The sequence below is a fragment of the Oreochromis niloticus genome, linkage group LG18 (assembly GCF_001858045.2).
Source record: "Oreochromis niloticus isolate F11D_XX linkage group LG18, O_niloticus_UMD_NMBU, whole genome shotgun sequence".
NCBI classification, from domain to species: Eukaryota; Metazoa; Chordata; class Actinopteri; order Cichliformes; family Cichlidae; genus Oreochromis; species Oreochromis niloticus.
This window is the reverse complement of record NC_031982.2, coordinates 5,531,316-5,549,014: the sequence shown is the minus strand read 5'-3', so window position 1 is coordinate 5,549,014 and position 17,699 is coordinate 5,531,316. Positions and strand designations below refer to the sequence as shown.

Genomic DNA, 17,699 nt, shown 5'->3' with positions numbered 1-17,699 from the left:
TCAGAAATCTCTCAGCTGGAACATGGTCTATCATGTTTAGGTGGAAACTAGCGAGCTAACTTCCTGCTAACTTCCAACTCCATTAAATTTAATAAATTCTGTTTTCATGGATGCCTGGATGTTAAACTTAATTGTTTCACCTGGTAGAGCAACTACATTGATCATTTTATTAAAGATGAAGGAATTTAGACAGTTAGTAGAAAAAGCTCACATGCCCACACCCACATCACCTAACTCAAAGGCATAAAACCCCACTAGCAATGTATACTAGCTCACATCATATTTTATGAAAGTTTTGGACAGGACAACATACTGACAATTTGTAGAGGCTTTTGGGCATACAGAAAATGCAGTCTGCCTTCAATGTGGCACCAGGGAATGTCTTCAGCCAACTAACAAGGGCATGCTCATCAAATTTCACATCAGTTCAGTCATGGGATACTGTTTCCTGTGTATAAAGTTAACATTTGGCCTAAGGGTGGAACAAAAGGAGAGACTTCTTCCACTGAGAAGCATAAAAGTGCTTTGAGGGAGCCACTCATTTTGTACAACTAGTTCTTATATGACTCTAACCAAGTAGCAGCAAAGCTCCCAAAGGGGAGCTCTGTTTTTCTAATGAATCATCCTCAGGGGACCACTAATACCTACAAATAAAAAGATTTCTTTGCTCGTTTTCCCTAGCACATCATATCCTACTTTCTGCTTGCTTCCTGCGTGCTGGGATTACAGCTGGTCCTAAATGTTGAGCAGCACAGCAATGCTACAAATAGCTTTATGACCCCAAATGTTGTGATTTTCATATGATAAACATTGTCATAATTTGTTTAAGCGTTGGTCTAAATTGCTCTCATAATCAGACCATGATAGAATAGAACTTATAACAACCTCATCAATCCCATCCTCTCGTGTGGATGTTTGTTGATTGCTTTCATGGGAGTAGCTTATTAGTTACCTTTATATGAGGGGGGATATCCCAAAGCTTGGTGGATTGGTGGATCTTTTTCTTTTCAACAATGCTGAACACCAGTTCTATTCCATTTGTTTAAGATTTTATTTTCTGAGGTCTGAAATCAGGTTAGAGTGGGCTGTAATGGTGCTGAGGGAGCTGTCCTGATTACCCACCATGCCTTCCAAAAGTAATAATGTCTGTGCTCGAAAAAATATGAGAAACTGCCTCCTATAAGTGTAAATGAAATTGAATTTCCTTTGGCAGCCCATAAGTTGACTACAAAGACAGTTTCCCCCTTGTATTTGCAAATTTTCTGCAATATTCCCCTTAATTAAGTTTTCTGCATTTCTGTTCCGCACCATTATTTTACATTAAATATAGTCCCGTTCTGTGTCATTATGGGCAAATAATGTGGAGCTGTCACTGAGTTTAATCAGCATCATTAGCTCTAGTGTGTGCGAAACTTTGTTAAACCTTAATGGACATCATCAAACGTCTGTCATGTCTCAACACCTGCCATCACACTGCTTTAAGGCTATGATTCTTAGTGCTGTTGTTCCTCAGAATATAATATTTACAGTGTGTTGGTTGACTGTTGGACCTTCTTCTGGGTAATTAGCCACATGCACGTGAAACATGAGTGCGATGGGAAAAAGGAAAAAAGAAAAAAAAGAAAACGTTCCTGTAAGCTCTCGTTTGTCCTTGGAACTTTGCTCGGTGAATTCTGATTATATAATCAAGAGTACTTTCTAGCAAACACCAACAAATATCAGTGAGCACCATTAGCATTTGTGCTTAAAATACATAAATGAAATGAAAACAATCAGAGCGAACTTAATTGCGATCCATATTCAGCGAGCCAGGCATCCAGGCAGCAAAATAACAACACAGCAGAAGCCCTCTGAAGTAGCTTGGCAAGGGTTTTTATTGTCATGTAACTGGCTTTCTGCATTCATGCTTTTAATAATACATATTTATTAAATAATGGATTTTTATTGTGGCCAAATGCCTCATAATGGTCTGATCTGAGCTGCTATCCTTAAGCGATATTCTGAGTGATGCACACTGTATTTTACAGCACTGCTGTAGGTAGGTCAGCTTGTGTACCCACTTTATATAAATGCCCATTAGCATCTGCACTTTTCCCACAGATAGATTTAGTTGGTGGGTAATTAACCCTGAATGATGCTCATAAAGCCATCTGCTATTGTCTTCCAGCGACAGCTCTGTGGTGAAAAGTCAAATGATCAGTGATATGATCACGGCCTGTCCACATGGATACTGTCACTTATTTTGGCTGATTAGAGTTCCATATGTTCTGTGTGAGGATAGATGACATGAACGCTATCATACAGAATATTAGGCTAACACATTTTACTAATCAAATTAATAATGGCTGTTTACCTAAATAAAACAAAACCCCATTAATGCCATTAGTAACATATATATTTACCTGTCAGTCAGTTCAAAAGTCCCTGCAGTGAAAGAGGCCTGTATCTCTGAAATGCCATCCAACCTTCAGGACCTTAATTTCACATCCACACGTCTTTGCAGGTTGCAGATTATGATACTAGCACAAGATGGCAGCGTCCATTTCCAAGATACTGGTATAGTGGGAGGAAGTACTGACATGCCATACGTTCAGTGCAGGCATCTTGTTATTCCCCATCTGGTTCATGTGGACTTTAACTGGGAACACAGTCCTAATCTGCATGACCTGTAAATGCTGCTGCAGCTTTTTAAGGTGAACATAAGTGCTCACTCCTCACTATACTTGTCTTATTTATTTATTTATCTATTTAGCAGACGTTTAGACTACAGGAAGCACAGGTGGTACTAATCAATTAACAGCAACCTAAAAGTCACAGTCAGTCATTCAGAGGAGCTTGAAACTGAAGCAGCTAAATTGGGTTTAGTCGTCTCCCTCTCGCTCTTTCTTCAAACCTGTGATTTCCCAAACATCCTTTGTTAAAAGGCTTGTAGCTGCCCCAGGTAAAGAATGATTAACACATTTATGTTTACCCTTAGGCAACTTAAACATTTAAATGAGGCTAGGGAAAGATCATGGTAAATGGCCTGTATTTATATAGCGCTTTAATAGTCCCTAAGGACCCCAAAGCACTTTACATATCCAGTCATCCACCCATTCGCACACACATTCACACACTGGTGATGGCAAGCTACGTTGTAGCCACAGCCACCCTGGGGCGCACTGACAGAGGCGAGGCTGCCGGACACTGGCGCCACCGGGCCCTCTGACCACCACCAGTAGGCAACGGGTGAAGTATCTTGCCCAAGGACACAACGACCGAGACTGTCCAAGCTGGGGCTCGAACCGGCAACCTTCTGATTACAAGGCAAACTCCCAACTCTTGAGGCACGATCGCGATCATGGTCAGGATTAAAGCATTCTTTTTTTTGCAGCATAATCCATGGGTTGTTTCTTTGTTTGTTTTTTGTGAAGCTGTTTGGAGATTTAACACACAGAATCGCATTTCTAAAAAAAAAAAACAAAAGTTGGGACACTGTGCAAAATGTTAATAAAAACAGAATTTGAGGACTTGCAAATCTCAAACCCATAATTATTCACAGTAGAACAAATTAGAAAGGACCAATTTGATGGCAGAAGATTTTTTTTAAGAAGCTGAGATAGGGGCCACATTTACCCTGGGGTGGCTGTGCCTCGGGAGGTCGGGAGTCCAGGTCATCATCACTTGGGTGGTTCGAGCCCTGGTTGCTCCAGTCTCAATGCCAAATATCTTTGGGCAAGATACTAACCCCTAGTTGCTATCCATGTGAATGATAGATAGAAAGCACTTAAGCATGGAAAAATGTGCATGGGTGGGTGGGATAACATTTCAGCACTGTGGGTGCTTTTCCAAATATGGATGCTCCCAATTCCAGATGTTTAAGCTACCAATCACACCCCCACCTTGAGTCCATCTGTCACTCCTAGTGGAATTATAACAGGGATCAGCTCTGAGCCCCTTCTTGTTTGCAGTGGTGATGGACAGCCTGGCAGGCTGCAGGAGTTTGATGTTTGCAGATGACACTTTGATCTGTAGTGAGAGTAGGGAACAGGTGGAAGAGTGCCTGGAGAGGTGGAGGCATACACTGGACAGAAGAAAGGCAATAGAAGCAAGACTAGAATATGTGTGTAAATGACAGGGAGGGGAGGGATGGGTGGAAAAGTTAATATGCAAAGAGTAGACATTGTGAAGGTAGAAGATTTCAAAATACCTGAGGTCAATCATCCAAAGCAAAGGACAGTACGTAAGACAGCCAGGTTGGAGTGGGTGGAGACGAGTGTGAGGGCTGATTTATGACAGAAGGATAGCAGCAAGAATGAAGGGGAAGGTTTACAAACTCATATGGTTTGAGACAGCTGCAGTGACAAAAAGACAGGAATCTGAGCTGGAGGTGGCAGAGTTGGTGGCTGAGATGGTTCAGACATGTACACAGGAGCCATAGAGGATATACTGAACAATGATGGAGCTGCCAGCCAGGAGGAAAAGAGAAAGACTTCAGAGGAGGTTCATGAATGTCATGAAGGAGGACATGTAGAGGGTGGCTGTGACAGATGTGTTGGAAAAACTGATATGTATCACCTAAATAGTAAAATGTTTCAGTTTTTAAAAAATGACATGATATCTATGCTTGGTTATGAGTAAAATATGGGAATATAGGTTTGCAAATCACTCCATTCTGATTTAATGACTTTATGTAACACTGCTATCTTTACCTACAATAATAATAAACAGACAATAACCCAACATTCATATGACCCCCTATGAACAAGCACTTTGGCGACAGTCGAGAGGAAAAACTCCCTTTAAACAGGAAGAAACGTCCAGCAGATCGAGGCTCAGGGCCATCTGCTGCGACCGGTTGGGGTGAGAGAAGGAAGACAGATAAAAGACATGTTGTTGTTCATATAGTACAGTGGGAGGATCTCTATAAAGCCAGTATGCTCATGTACTGTTAAATCCAACATTCACTCACATATTAATTCTGTTCTCCACCAACTGAGTGTAAATATATATATATTAGGGGTGCAACGATACTCGTATCGGTATTGAACCGTTCGATACTGTGCTTTCGGTTCGGTACGCATATGTATCGAACAATACAAAATTTTTAATTTATTTTATCAACTTTTCTTCTGACGATGCTGTCTGTGTTGAGCACTCAGTGGATCTGCGTTCGACTACTCCGCCTAGGCTGCACTGTCGAGCGCAGATCCACTGAGTGCAGCGCAAGCTAGCGAGACATAAGTTAAGCTCGTTGCAACATGGTAACTGCCTCAACGCTACCCGAAACTGAACCTCCCCCACCCTCATTCAGATCTGGCGTTTGGAACTATTTTGGTTTTCATGTGAAGCATGACCCTGATGGTAAGCGCGTCATGGATAAAAGTAAAACAGTATGTCGGATGTGCCACGCAATGCTCAATTACATTGGTGGGAACTAGTGTGTTAGTGCAGTTAGCTCGTTAACGTGTTGACGCCGTCCAGCCCCACACGGGCGATCCGCTGTAACTCGTTAACGGAGATTTGCCGCGTTATGGCGTTAGTGTCATTTTAACGAGATTAACACTGACAGCACTAGTGGGAACACAACGAATATGACTGCACATTTACGCCGACATCATCCTAGTGCAAAGACAAGTGGAAGCAGACAAAAACAACAAGCACGCATGCTACAAACTTTACCCGAGTCATTTAGACAGCCGTCAGCACATGATTCTCCTTATGGGGACCTGATATGTTTAATATGCTGCTGAGAATATACCCCAGAAGAAGCGTATAGTATAGCTTTTATTTTGGAAAGAGCCATTTCTCTGTAATAAACTCTCTTTTCCAAAGATGAGTGATTTCTCGATCAGATAGATTTATTAATTTTTTTATTATTTTGTTGTTTCAGCAACATTACATTTAAAAACTGTACTTTTGAGTTAAAATATATATTTATAATTTTAATAAATGACAAATTAAAAAGGCATGAACATTTTTTTGTATCGAAAAAATATCGAACCGAACCAAACCGTGAATTTTGTGTATCGTTGCACCTCTAGTATATATATGTCTCTACTGAGGTAGGAAAATAAGAGCAAACCCATCAAACTGAGGACTGTGAAATCAAACAATGTTTTAAAAGATGCCAAAATGCTCTATAAAGCTAAAAGGGACTGCTCAAATGTCCAAGACAGGATTTTAATTTAATAAGTGTTGGTTGGGGTTTTTAATGTGTCTTGTACTGCTATCATTGCTGTTTAATTTCTTTTGACTTGTCCATTAGATTGCTTTAGACAACAAAAGAGTAAATCATATATCACAAAACTCTCAGAGGTAGCACAGAAAAGTTAAAGCCACATATTCACAGTTGACAGTGGGTTTAAATAAATACAAAGTGATACACAGACAGTGGTAATTGCATTGCTAAGTGTTGTTAATTTGGAAGCAGAGTCGTGGGTGCAGGGTCTAGACAAAGGGACAGATGACTGGTGAAGACAAAACAAAACACTGCTGCAAGTTTTAATGAGGCAACAGGGGACTGCCCATCAAACACTCATATCTCAGATAGAAAGTACAAATACCCACATATGCACACACGCTTTAGTGCACTATGCACACACATATGTACACAAGAGGAAATAGAGTCGTGAGTGCAATATGCAACACCCACAAATCACCTTGCCATACAGACGTTTAGCTGATTTGCTGCACCTCTGATGAATTCTGTCTTCACCAAAACATGCCTGTCTCAGACCCGACTGATGAGCTTAATGGGTCAAAAGATTAAGCCCAATATTCCCCATGTCAGACATGTCAATCATAGTGTGGTGAGCTGCATTTACAATGTTACAGCAATATCAGAGATTACGCTTTGAAATGCAGGCCTAAATACCCCTGCATTACAGTGCTGAAATATAGACCTAAAAATCCAAGATTATACTTCAGTGAAATAAAGCCTTTAGGCTTAATCCATATTCAAAGTCTTGTCTCTAGCTGGGCTGTCGGCCTCTGTAACCTAGTTCTGATGGCTGTTATTGGGGAAAGCTGCTTTGTACTGGTCAGTTGTGTGATGAGGGCTTGGACACGGTCTGTCGAGTTGACCTATATTTGGCTGCCTGCCCTGTCTGCAAAATCAAAAACCAGATCTTCTCTTGTGTTTTATTCTATAGGCAAATTGGGCGTCCTCCACTTTTGGTTTCAATTCTCTGATCAAGCTTGGATGTACTGTCAGGTTAAATTTTTAATGCGGAAAGACTCAAAACAGTGCAGCATCAGGACATCCTTCACCATCAATGTAGGAATTTCTAGTGTTGGTGCAGCAATGTATTAGTATGCATGGTGATTTTGGGGGGGAGGGATTAATGCTAACACCACCATGCTGAGCTAGTCCCAGTGACAATGCTAAGCTCTACTCACACAGACCTAGGGACCAGTTGGCTGATCGCCAGAGAAAAATGTGCATTGGTGTCACTGGCATGCTTGGTCACAAAGAAGTATATGGTACTGCACAAGAAAAACCTCCATGGGATTGCTTTGGTTGCCAGTAGATTGCTGCAGTAGCACATAGTTTCTCTGGAAGATGCCAACTGGTCTTCAACCACTTGCCAACTACTGGCTAAGCAGTAGTGAAAATGTGAATGTGAAGTGCACGGAAGTGAAGTGGTTGGTTTCAGCAGTAAGGCACAACATTTTGGTTTATGTTGCACTATTTCGAGTTTTACTCCCACTTAGTGGTTGGTGTGTGTTTGCAGACAAATCTTCATCTTCTATGCAAACTACAGGCAACCCCAGCAATTTGCAAACAACGAAAACAACTAGGAGGCTTTGATGTAGAACGTTCATTCCTACCAGTGTTACCCAGCAAAAGCCAGCGACGATTCTCCAGCTGGTTGAGAAATACGCATCTTTCCCTATTGAACCTAGGTTGCTGGGGTGTTGGTCTTGTCTTTAGAACTGAGGCTGAAGTCTGAAATTATGATGTCTAGAACGCACAATGTTTGTCACCATCCTAGTTTCTAGTAATATAGTTTCAGTCCATACGGTAAGTGCTTCATTGCATAAATTAGTAGTAGTACATTAAATATCTGGAATCATCAAAGTCTGTAGGACTTCTGGGGCTTTTTAAACAGCTTGTCATACAGGTCCTGAATCTATGGAGGAAATCTGACACACTTACGATGGTGGTTTTGCTTCCCCTGCCTGGAAACAGGGTCCGTCATAGTTTGGGGCAACATTTCAGCCACTGGTGTGGAGGATGGTGTTAAAATGAATGGAATTATGAACACAGAAAATTAGTTACACATTTTGATCCCCCATGCAGTACCAATGCATACCTGAATAGAAAAAGCGAACACTGGAACACCATCAGTCATGGATTGGCGTCCCCAAAGCCCGGATCTCAAACTTATTGAAGGAGTGAGGAGTCATCTTGACAAAGAACCTTACAAAAGAAAAAAAAACTTAATTTAAGAGCTTTGAATGTCCTTCGAGAAGCCTGGAGAACTATTCCTGAAGTTCCTGAAATTACAAAAAAGCTACCTGCAAAAGTTCAGTTTGTGATGAAGAATAAATGATAGTTGTAGCAAATAATGACTCAAGCTTTTTAGAATTGTAGAAACTCTGTATTTCCATTTATGTTTGCACATTTCAATAAATCACCGCACCTATTTCCCATTTTCCTAGCAACATAAAAAGAAATGAGGTGTGGCTCAAGAGTTTTTTCCACAGTACCGTATTTCCCAAATTTATTTTCAAACAGTCTCTTAGTTTTTAATAGAAAAAATACCCAACCAGACTTGAACTCATTTTGTATGCCCTGCATAAATCATTTCAGAAGTATTCCCCATGGAGAAAAGAGAAATGTGCACTAAGCAAGACAACGATAAAAAGCAGAGATGTGGGGTGATGATGTAAGAGATGTGCAAACATGATGAGTACATCATGGCTGTGCAATCAAGACTAAGCAAATAGATTAAGTAGGGTAATGAATGAATGGGCTTAACAGCAGTAGTTATGGGATACAACTCATAAACAGGCATATGCGGTAGAGTCATAATGCGGTATGAAGAACAGCTGCAGGTCATTGCTCAGATCTAGAAATTTCCAGTAGTTGAAAAGGCTCTGTTAAGCGAACATCGCCTCACTGTTAAAATGTTCATTTGTACCAGTCATGCTGCTGGTGTGAAAAAAGGCCTATTTCCCAAGTATTAGCACTGCATGCGTGACTCAGCATGGCATACAGTGGATGGTGGATCAAAGACAACGTTTGATAGCGTGATTCTACTGAAGTGACTTGAATTATCTGTCTTCTCTGTTGAACTACCAAGTCACTGAAACTGCAGGATCTTGTTCTTGTGTTCCGATACTTCCAAAAGGAGTTCTAGTTTCTTTTCTGCCTTTTTCTTTTTTATTCGCTGGCCTAGTTTCATCTCCGTCATATTTTGTTTTAAGAATTGTATAATTTTATTCAGTGGGGAGATTTTTACAGTTTTCTAAACTCAAGGGTCAGGCTATACTGTCCCCACAAGGAAATTCGCTGTGTTAATAATCTGTGTTTAGGCATAATGTGGCGAAAAAATATGTCCACCATAGACTGTAAGAAACAGATGTCACTCATTGGTTTGTCACTGAACAAAGTGCTCTCCATCATAGACAACCCATCTCAAGTGTACAGTAACTCTTTCTTCTCTGACAGGTGAACAACACGTGTCAGGCATCAGATTTCACACAAATATTTCAGTATGTTTTTTTTATAGTCCACATATTATTTATTAAAGCAATTTGCAGTACTCTCTTATACAATCTCGGTCTTATTTTTTAACACTCCTTTAACTTAAAATCATTTTTATGTTTTATTTTCTTTGTTGTTTTGTATACTGTTGTATACATAGAAACTTTGCACCATCTCACAGTACAACGTCCTCACTATGCACCGGCTTTTATTCTCACACCAGCCATTGCTCGCAAAGATGCTTTGCTATGTCAAACTAAATAAATACTGGAATCTCAAATATCTGCTCAGAAGGTTAAAAAACACTAAATGTGATTCACAACATTTTTGTTTTTGTATGTATTATTTTACAGTTTAACCATATTATTATCACATTATAAAATACCTAAAACATTTACAGACAACAAAAGCAAAAGGAGACTCAGCGAGGCTGCGTCTTACTACTACTACTGTACATCATTTTAAACTATGTTGTTTATTCAATGTAGACTGTACTTTTTTACTTTTTGTCATTTTTTTTCCATACATCACAATAATTTCCCCTGTGGGAGCAACATCCCAAGGACAGAACTCCCAAACACAAATGAAACAGCGAAGTGTATGACCCTCCCACTAGGGTTAAATACCTGGGACTGTCCACCGTTTGGTCTCAGACCTGAGGAAGCGTCTCAAATGAGAGGTGAAACTTAAAGAAGTCCAGTCGCTTTTCACACATCTACACAGATGTATTATGCTCAGTTTTGCTTCCCCTGTCTCAACAGTCAGCTGTGCTAGCTGTTGTGTTGTCCTTGTTGTGTCAAAGGTTTGATTTTCCTGGTTTTTGTATTCATGTTATTTTGTGCTTTTTCTTTAGTTTAATAAAACCACCTATTAGTTTATTACCTGTGTTCTGAATCCTCTGAGTCCTGGGTCCTACCTCTACATATTTTTTCCTACCAACCGGAAGCTGTCAGGGCGTCTCTAGTGTGTGACTGTGCTAACAGACAAAGAAGAATATAAGAATACTAAGAATACTAAGAACCCTAACCAAAATAGTCTAGGTAAGTGTGTTGTAATCTCATGATTCATATAATACTGATGACGGATTTTTAGGCTTATGGTTAGGCTAACACACTTACCTCTAATCTTTTCTTTCCTCACAAAACCGATAGATCCTCCACTTCTTTTAAGTGTCTCCCAGCGCAATTCTTAGCATATTTTGGTTCCTGCAACTGGTCCGTTGGGTTATTGTCTCCCCAGAAACACTTCCCTTGTGCTTTTGGAAATCTGTTTTTTCCTATTTTTGCTTTCTTCCTTTTTCCTATTTCCATTGTGTTTTGTGTGCTTTTGCAGCGTTTTTCTTATTGCTGGTGTTTTCTTAAGTTGCAGTCCATTTGGCCTCCCAGGGCCACCGTAACATAGTGGCCACAGGGGCTGCTGTCTAGCAAATGTTACAGGTTTCTTCTTGAAAGCTTAAAGATGGAAGCAAACATTCATCTGACTGAGAAGGCCTCAGCGACAGCTGCCATGAACCAGGACCCCACTCTGCTTACAGAAACAAAAACATAGAACACAGGAGTGAGATTTCCTGAGGGGATGAGACAAATCATGAAAAGTGGAGGGATGACACTCTGTGACGATGACTACTGAAAGAGCAAAGAGTGGTAAGAGAAGCAGAATAGGCAGGGTTGAGTTTCTTTTTAAATGGACAGTACAGCTCATGCTTTGCAGTTGTGCCGGCAGACTCAGAGAGTACAGATTTCTGAAAATTGAGCTGGCAGGAAGAATGTGAAGCATGTAGCGGTGTCACAGAGCCAGATAAGCAGCATGTTTATGAGGTACAGTGCATCCTCGGAGAAGGTGCGCCTGAGAGAGCTCAGGTGCATTGTAGCATTGCAGGTTCAAATTCAACCCACAACCTTGTGGGTCATCCTCCTTCTGTCACCCTCCTGTGGGTGCTGCCTAATAAAGCAGAAATGCGCTGAAAAAGATGAGCACGCACTGAAACAGGTCAAGTGAAGAGAAGTGAGGGAGGAGAACACAATAGTGGGGAGGCACGAGAAGGAACGAAGGAGCGAGAGAGATTAAGCGTAAGCAGCAAGGTGGGTGGAAGTGAAAAGTTTCGGTTTACAAACAGTAATTTGGGAGACGGAGCAAAAGAAACACTCCAAAATGGAAGACACGTAAAGCCAGGTCAGCCATATTAGCAGCCTTCAGTGACCAGAGATTGTTGCCTAGCAGCATGCAAGAATAGTTTTCTTCTCTTTTTTCCCCTCTTGTCATGTCTTTTCTTCATATCCCATCAACCTCCTCCTCCTCTTTTCTCCTCACCTCGCCTCCATCTCTCCGCTGTCTTCTCCGGGCTGTCATCCTCACTCTCATTCATTTTTCCCTTCACCCCCCCCCGCTCACAGGCTCCACTTTTCTTACCTCGGCATTAGGCTTGTGCTGCCTCATGCCAGTAGCACAGTTTTACGTGCGTGTGTGTGTGTGTCTGTGCGCGCATGCGCGCGCGTGTGTGTGTGCGCATTCCTCATTCCGATCCTTTCCCCAGCGTATAAATCTGGCTGATGCAGCCGTTACACCAGCTCTGTGCTGCATCAGGATTACATGGCACATGTGAAGCCCGTGTCCTCCTACGCTTGGTCAAATACAGGATGACACATGGCATCAAGCATGGAATTTGAGTGTGTTTATGTGTGTGTGTGTGTGTGTGTGTGTGTGTGTGTGTGCCAGTCCCTCTGATGCTGGAACTCTGGAAGTTAGACTTGTGATACCAAAATAGCCCCCCAAATATGTGTACAGACCTTATTTAAGAGGCAGTTACAAACTTTTTTAAATACCAGATGCAACTTTACAGCTACTGTTCATAGATGGCTTATAAATAAATTATTAACCAGTTAGTAAAAGAGTTGTCTTTTTTTCTTAACAGTAAAATAACTACAAATGGTTAAAATAAAGGATGAAAGTGAAGCTGCTAATTTACTGATAAGTCTACATTTCTGCTCTCACCAAGGACCATGAGCTGTGTGTAGCATCGAAAAAGAACATGATTGTGGATACATGCACTGGGAATGAGCTTGCTCTGAAAGGTAGCTGGACTCTCTTGTTCATACAGCAGAAGCTCAGAATGGTGCACATCCACATCAAAAGCAGTAGGTGAGGTGACTCAGGCATCCGACACCTCTTAGGTGAGGTGTTCTGGCCCTGGGGAAGACCCAAGACATGGGAAAACCTCAGTGTAACCCCAAGAAAAGCTGGAGGAGCTGGTTAGGAAGAGAAAGGTGTTCTCACCTCTGCTTAGACTGCTGAACCTGCGACCCAGACAAGAGGCAGAACATGGATGGATGCATATTATAAAGTGTTACCTGTGCAGATTAGTTCTACAGTAGACATGTTATGTTCAGCTACTTTACTGTTGCTACTAAATCTATATCTTCTGTTTTTACTTTGTCAGGAACAAAATATTGTAGCACCCTTAGTAACACATTATAGCACGACCTGTGACTAAGGATAAAACTTCCCTCTAAATAAGTGGAAGTTTTATGCATTTTACTTGAAATTACAGTATAAATATATACAATATAAATGATAGGTATGCTAGAATAAGGAGGTAACAAATCAGGTTTTTAGAGGAAACAAAGAAATAATTATACCGTAAGTAAATTTGAGTACAGTGGTCCCTCGTTTATCGCAGGTGTTGCGTTCTAAAAATAACCCGCGAAAGGTGAAATCTGCGAAGTAGTGAAATTTATTTTTTACAATTATTGTAGATGTTTTAAGGCTGTAAAATCCCTCACTACACACTTTATACACTTTTCTCAGACAGGCATGAACATTTTCACACTTTTCTCTCTTGTTTAAACACTCAAAGTTCAAACCTTCATAGAAAAATACGTCCAGTATTATAGAATGAAACCAAAGATCAAACCCTGTTTTCAGGTCCAGAACATGGAATAGAGCAGCTGCCAGAGAATCAATGGTACGGAAGCAAGAAGAATGAGTTGAGTAAAGTTTGACTTACTGACTGTTTTGTTTCGCTTAATGTGCCTTATAATCCTTTGACGTCGGCACTGTTGTGTTTGCTATGTTGTGCTAGTGTGCTATGTAAATTTGACAAGCTGGACGCATTCTGTACTGTACAGGAGATACAGCACGAGATTGACTGAAAATGGTCTACAGCCAATCAGGACGCTGAACACAATGCGCTGTTAACACATAATTTTTTAAAATGTGTGTCTACATAATTTGATTCTCCATTATCTCTGTAGAGTATGCTCCCTCTTCTCGCTGGCCTACATGTGTTATGCTCCCGTGCACCTGTCCTGGATGCGTCACTGCCCTTTTTTAAATGCATGCTACAATAAGCTCTAGCTACTTATGACCTGAATCTGAAAAAGTCAGAAAGAAAATGCAAATAAAGAGCGGTGCAGTAGAGTCTTTTAGCAGGTTTTGTCAGTGACCAAATAGATTTGTTTCCAAATGGATTTGTTACACAGCTCCACATCCAACTTCCACTGCCGAGTGTAAAAATTGTGTCCCACTCTAAATGTTGGGATGTGAGTGTCTAATAGTAAAAGACTTGCATGTTCCCTTGTTTTCCAGGAGGTATGCCAGTGCCTGAGGTGGCGTCTGACACTGCCAGCGCTGCTACCATGTTGAGCCCCGTCCTCAATGCCTCCAACGGAGACGGCTCCGAGTCTGAAACCACCTCCGCCATCCTCGCCTCAGTCAAGGAACAGGTTAGAAGTCCGTGTGTGCGCATGTGTGTGTGAGCGTTCTTGCAAGTGTGTGTGCGTGCGAGTGTGCGTGCGAGTGTGCGTGCGACGTAAATGGAGGGCTGTCACAATTAATGAAATATGATCACCAGAATGTAGTGAGGATAATTCCCCATCCTTTCGGGGCGAAACAAGCCGACGGTAAACAGTAAACACAAATGATGGAATGCCCATCTGAGCTAATGTGTCACAAATATGTCACCACATTTTGATCTGTTAGGAGAGAGCCTTGGGCTACAGATGCTCAGTATTAGTTTTGAAAATACCCTAATGCAGTAGGACGCATCATTCGCCCACATTTTGTCAAAGTCTGAGCAGCTTTGTTGGAAATTCTACGTGTGACTAAGCATCAAGCAGATTTTTTTACAGTACAGTCAAGATCGGGCTTTCTAGCTGGACTTTGTTTTGTGTTGCTTATGCATTAATGAAGGCTAAAGACTTTAATGATTTTTTATTTAAAGTCCTTTTTTTGAATACACTTAACTCAGGTATGCTCATTTTAAATTGTACTGATTTAGTTGTATATATAACGGTAAGTCGTGTAGATGTTGTGTTATAATTATCAGGCTTTTAATACATGAGCTTGTGGTTGCAAAAATTACTGCAAAAGGACACAAAAGACAATGAATTTGAATAAAACACAAGGAAATAGAAAAAAATAAAACCAGAGCTGCATAAGATACAATAAAGGTGGACCAAGATATTCACAAAACAAGTTGTTTTTAAGGAGACATTAACATGATAGAACAGATGCAGAAGTGACAGATGTTATTAGCCATTTACTGGTAGCTACTGCGTTATTGTCCAAAAACATTTCCTTTGTGGTTTGTGAGTTTTGTTTTGTTTTTGTTGGGGGTTTTTGTGAGATTTTGCAGTCTTTTTCTATTTACTGCCATTTTCTTAACTTGCAGTGCATTTGACCTTTCAGGGCCACTGTATGTAATCAACCAACCCATAACCAAAGATAAGTGTGATACCACCTTAATAAGCAGGTTTCAAAGAACTGGTCAGACCTGTGAATATCTATATCATAATTTTGACTAAGTCAAGAAATGAAATGTCTTGAGGGAAGCACGGTGCCACAAAGTTCTACACAGATTGTTTGGATTTATTGTTTCCCCAACTGTTGAAAAGGCCAACAGCACTGGATTTATTTGGAATCGTGCAACAAAAGCTGAGTAAATACTACACTAAACAAAGTTAATTCTTCAGCTCTAATCTGCTTTGAACTGTCAAAACACACACTGGTGCAGATTCGATGCTCATTATTGCAGCTTATAGTACATTATGTTACATACAGCATATGCATCAACACAGGAGTGTTAGGATCCTAAAGAATGAGACAAGAAACAGAAGAGTTGAAGAAAAAAACCCCTCTCTATTAGTTATAATGCTCATAATGGCAAGTTCATACAACAAGTTGTATAAAGCAGTAGAGTGCTAAGTAAAAAAGCACTATATGACTCATTTACACCTTTGAATTCATGCTGGGATATTTCTAATCCATGCAGGGTCAAAATTATGCATACAGCCTCAAATATAGACATACACTCGTTTAAATATTTTAATAGGTGTTGCTGTTCTTTTAATTTGAAAAGGCCAAGACCTATTAATTTCTCGTTAGTGATCATGATTGACTACAACTGTTAATTTTTCTTTGCCAGCACCAATTAACCGATTAACAAATAGTCGGAACAATGGAAAAGTTCAGGGAACTCAGTGATGATCTAAGAAGAAGAACTGAAGATTTACACAAGTTGGGAAGATCTAATGGACTCATTTTTGAATACTTCAGCTAGAATGAAAAAAAGACACAAAGCTGGAGTTATTCTGTGTCTTTACGCTGCACAGCTGCCTCTTCTTTGATTCTCCCCCACTCCCTCTCCTGTTGCTACTTCAATCATGAAACTGATCAATGATCAGCTGATCAGCTTTTCTCTCTTGTTTGTTTATCGTTCACTTTGCGCCAGAAACAGGAAACCAGCGGATGTCGCGCTAAACAACAGCAGCAGGTTTAAGCTTGATTAGCTGTTGTTAAAATGTATTTAATATTAATTTCTAGTATCAGCTGATGTTTGCTGGAGCCACAGCTGTAAAAGCTGCTGGTCATGATGGTTTGTATATCTGGTGAGAGGGAAACATGCAGATGAAACCAGGAGATGTTCTTACTGAATCATCAGAGCTGAACAGGTGATGGAGAAACAGGTTTACCTTTTAAGTGAGATGGATGAGTTGAAGGGAAGTTATGAACTGTTTCTGAGAGACAAATAACACCAGGATCCTTTTCTATGTAGCTGACAGCTGGTAACTGTGCAGGGGCGGGTCTAGCAAAGTGTTGCCAGGGGGCCAGGTAGGGCATTAACAGGGAAAGGGGGGCACAAAGAAATACTTTTCTTTCTTATTCTCATTTAAAATGTCTCGCTTTTAACAAATAATTATCTGAATCTTACAACCAAAGTGGTCATCTGATGTAAAATGTATAGAAATCATAGATAAATACCAACAAGATAGGTTACATCACTGTCACAACAAAGTTTGTTTTCATTTAAAGGCTTTATGGCTTTTCCTATAATACCTGGTGGGCCGGTCTCTAGTCATAATGCCTGGGCTGATTTTTTGTCCCAGTCCAGCCCTGGGTACCGGGCCGCGAGAGTTGAGGAGTTGAAGAGTTGAGGCTCGGGTGTGAAATTAATGGTTTTCAGGGTTTTTATTGGTTTTTATCGTTATTTTTTTAATCGTTTTTATTATTAACTCTGTTTCCCTGGGTCTTTTCCCGTGTGTTATGAATAAATCTTCTTTTTTTTGGTACTGCTTTTATTTTGTTGTATTTATCCACGATACCTTAAAGGTCCGTGAAAATATTGTCGGACATAAACCGGTCCATAGTGCAAAAAAGGTTGGGGACCGCTGGTGTACAGTATATTGAAGCTGTATGTATAATTTTGACTGCGTGGATTAGAAAAAAATCCTTAAAAAAAAACTCTTCAAAGAAATCACTAAAAGCCCCCAAATTACCATGACATTCATGCCTATGAGTGTATATCAACTCAACTGTAAGTCCACTTTGGATGTTTACTCTGCATGGAGCTGAACAGAGGAAAATGTGAAGAAGCCAAAGATAACTGTTAAAAATGCTGAAAGCAGGCAAAGATAATGGATTGTTCATGTTTTTCACACAGTGATTTCTGTGAGTTACTACAATTTTCCGAGATCCATTCCTGATCTAAGTAGGTCACGTAGACTCGGAC

At 40.5% G+C, this 17,699-nt stretch overlaps 1 protein-coding gene across 7 annotated transcripts in view; it reads left to right on the top strand.

Annotated features, from left to right (window-relative positions):
- Nucleotides 1–17,699, top strand: part of ctnnd2b (catenin (cadherin-associated protein), delta 2b) — a 213,254-nt gene that overhangs the window by 35,829 nt on the left and 159,726 nt on the right. For all 7 annotated transcript variants that reach the window (XM_013264678.3, XM_013264676.3, XM_005475919.4 and 4 more), the window contains exon 2: nucleotides 14,279–14,415. In XM_013264678.3, coding sequence (XP_013120132.1) covers nucleotides 14,284–14,415 — 132 coding nt within the window. In that variant the 5' untranslated portion in view covers nucleotides 14,279–14,283. The remainder of the gene's footprint in view (nucleotides 1–14,278; nucleotides 14,416–17,699) is intronic.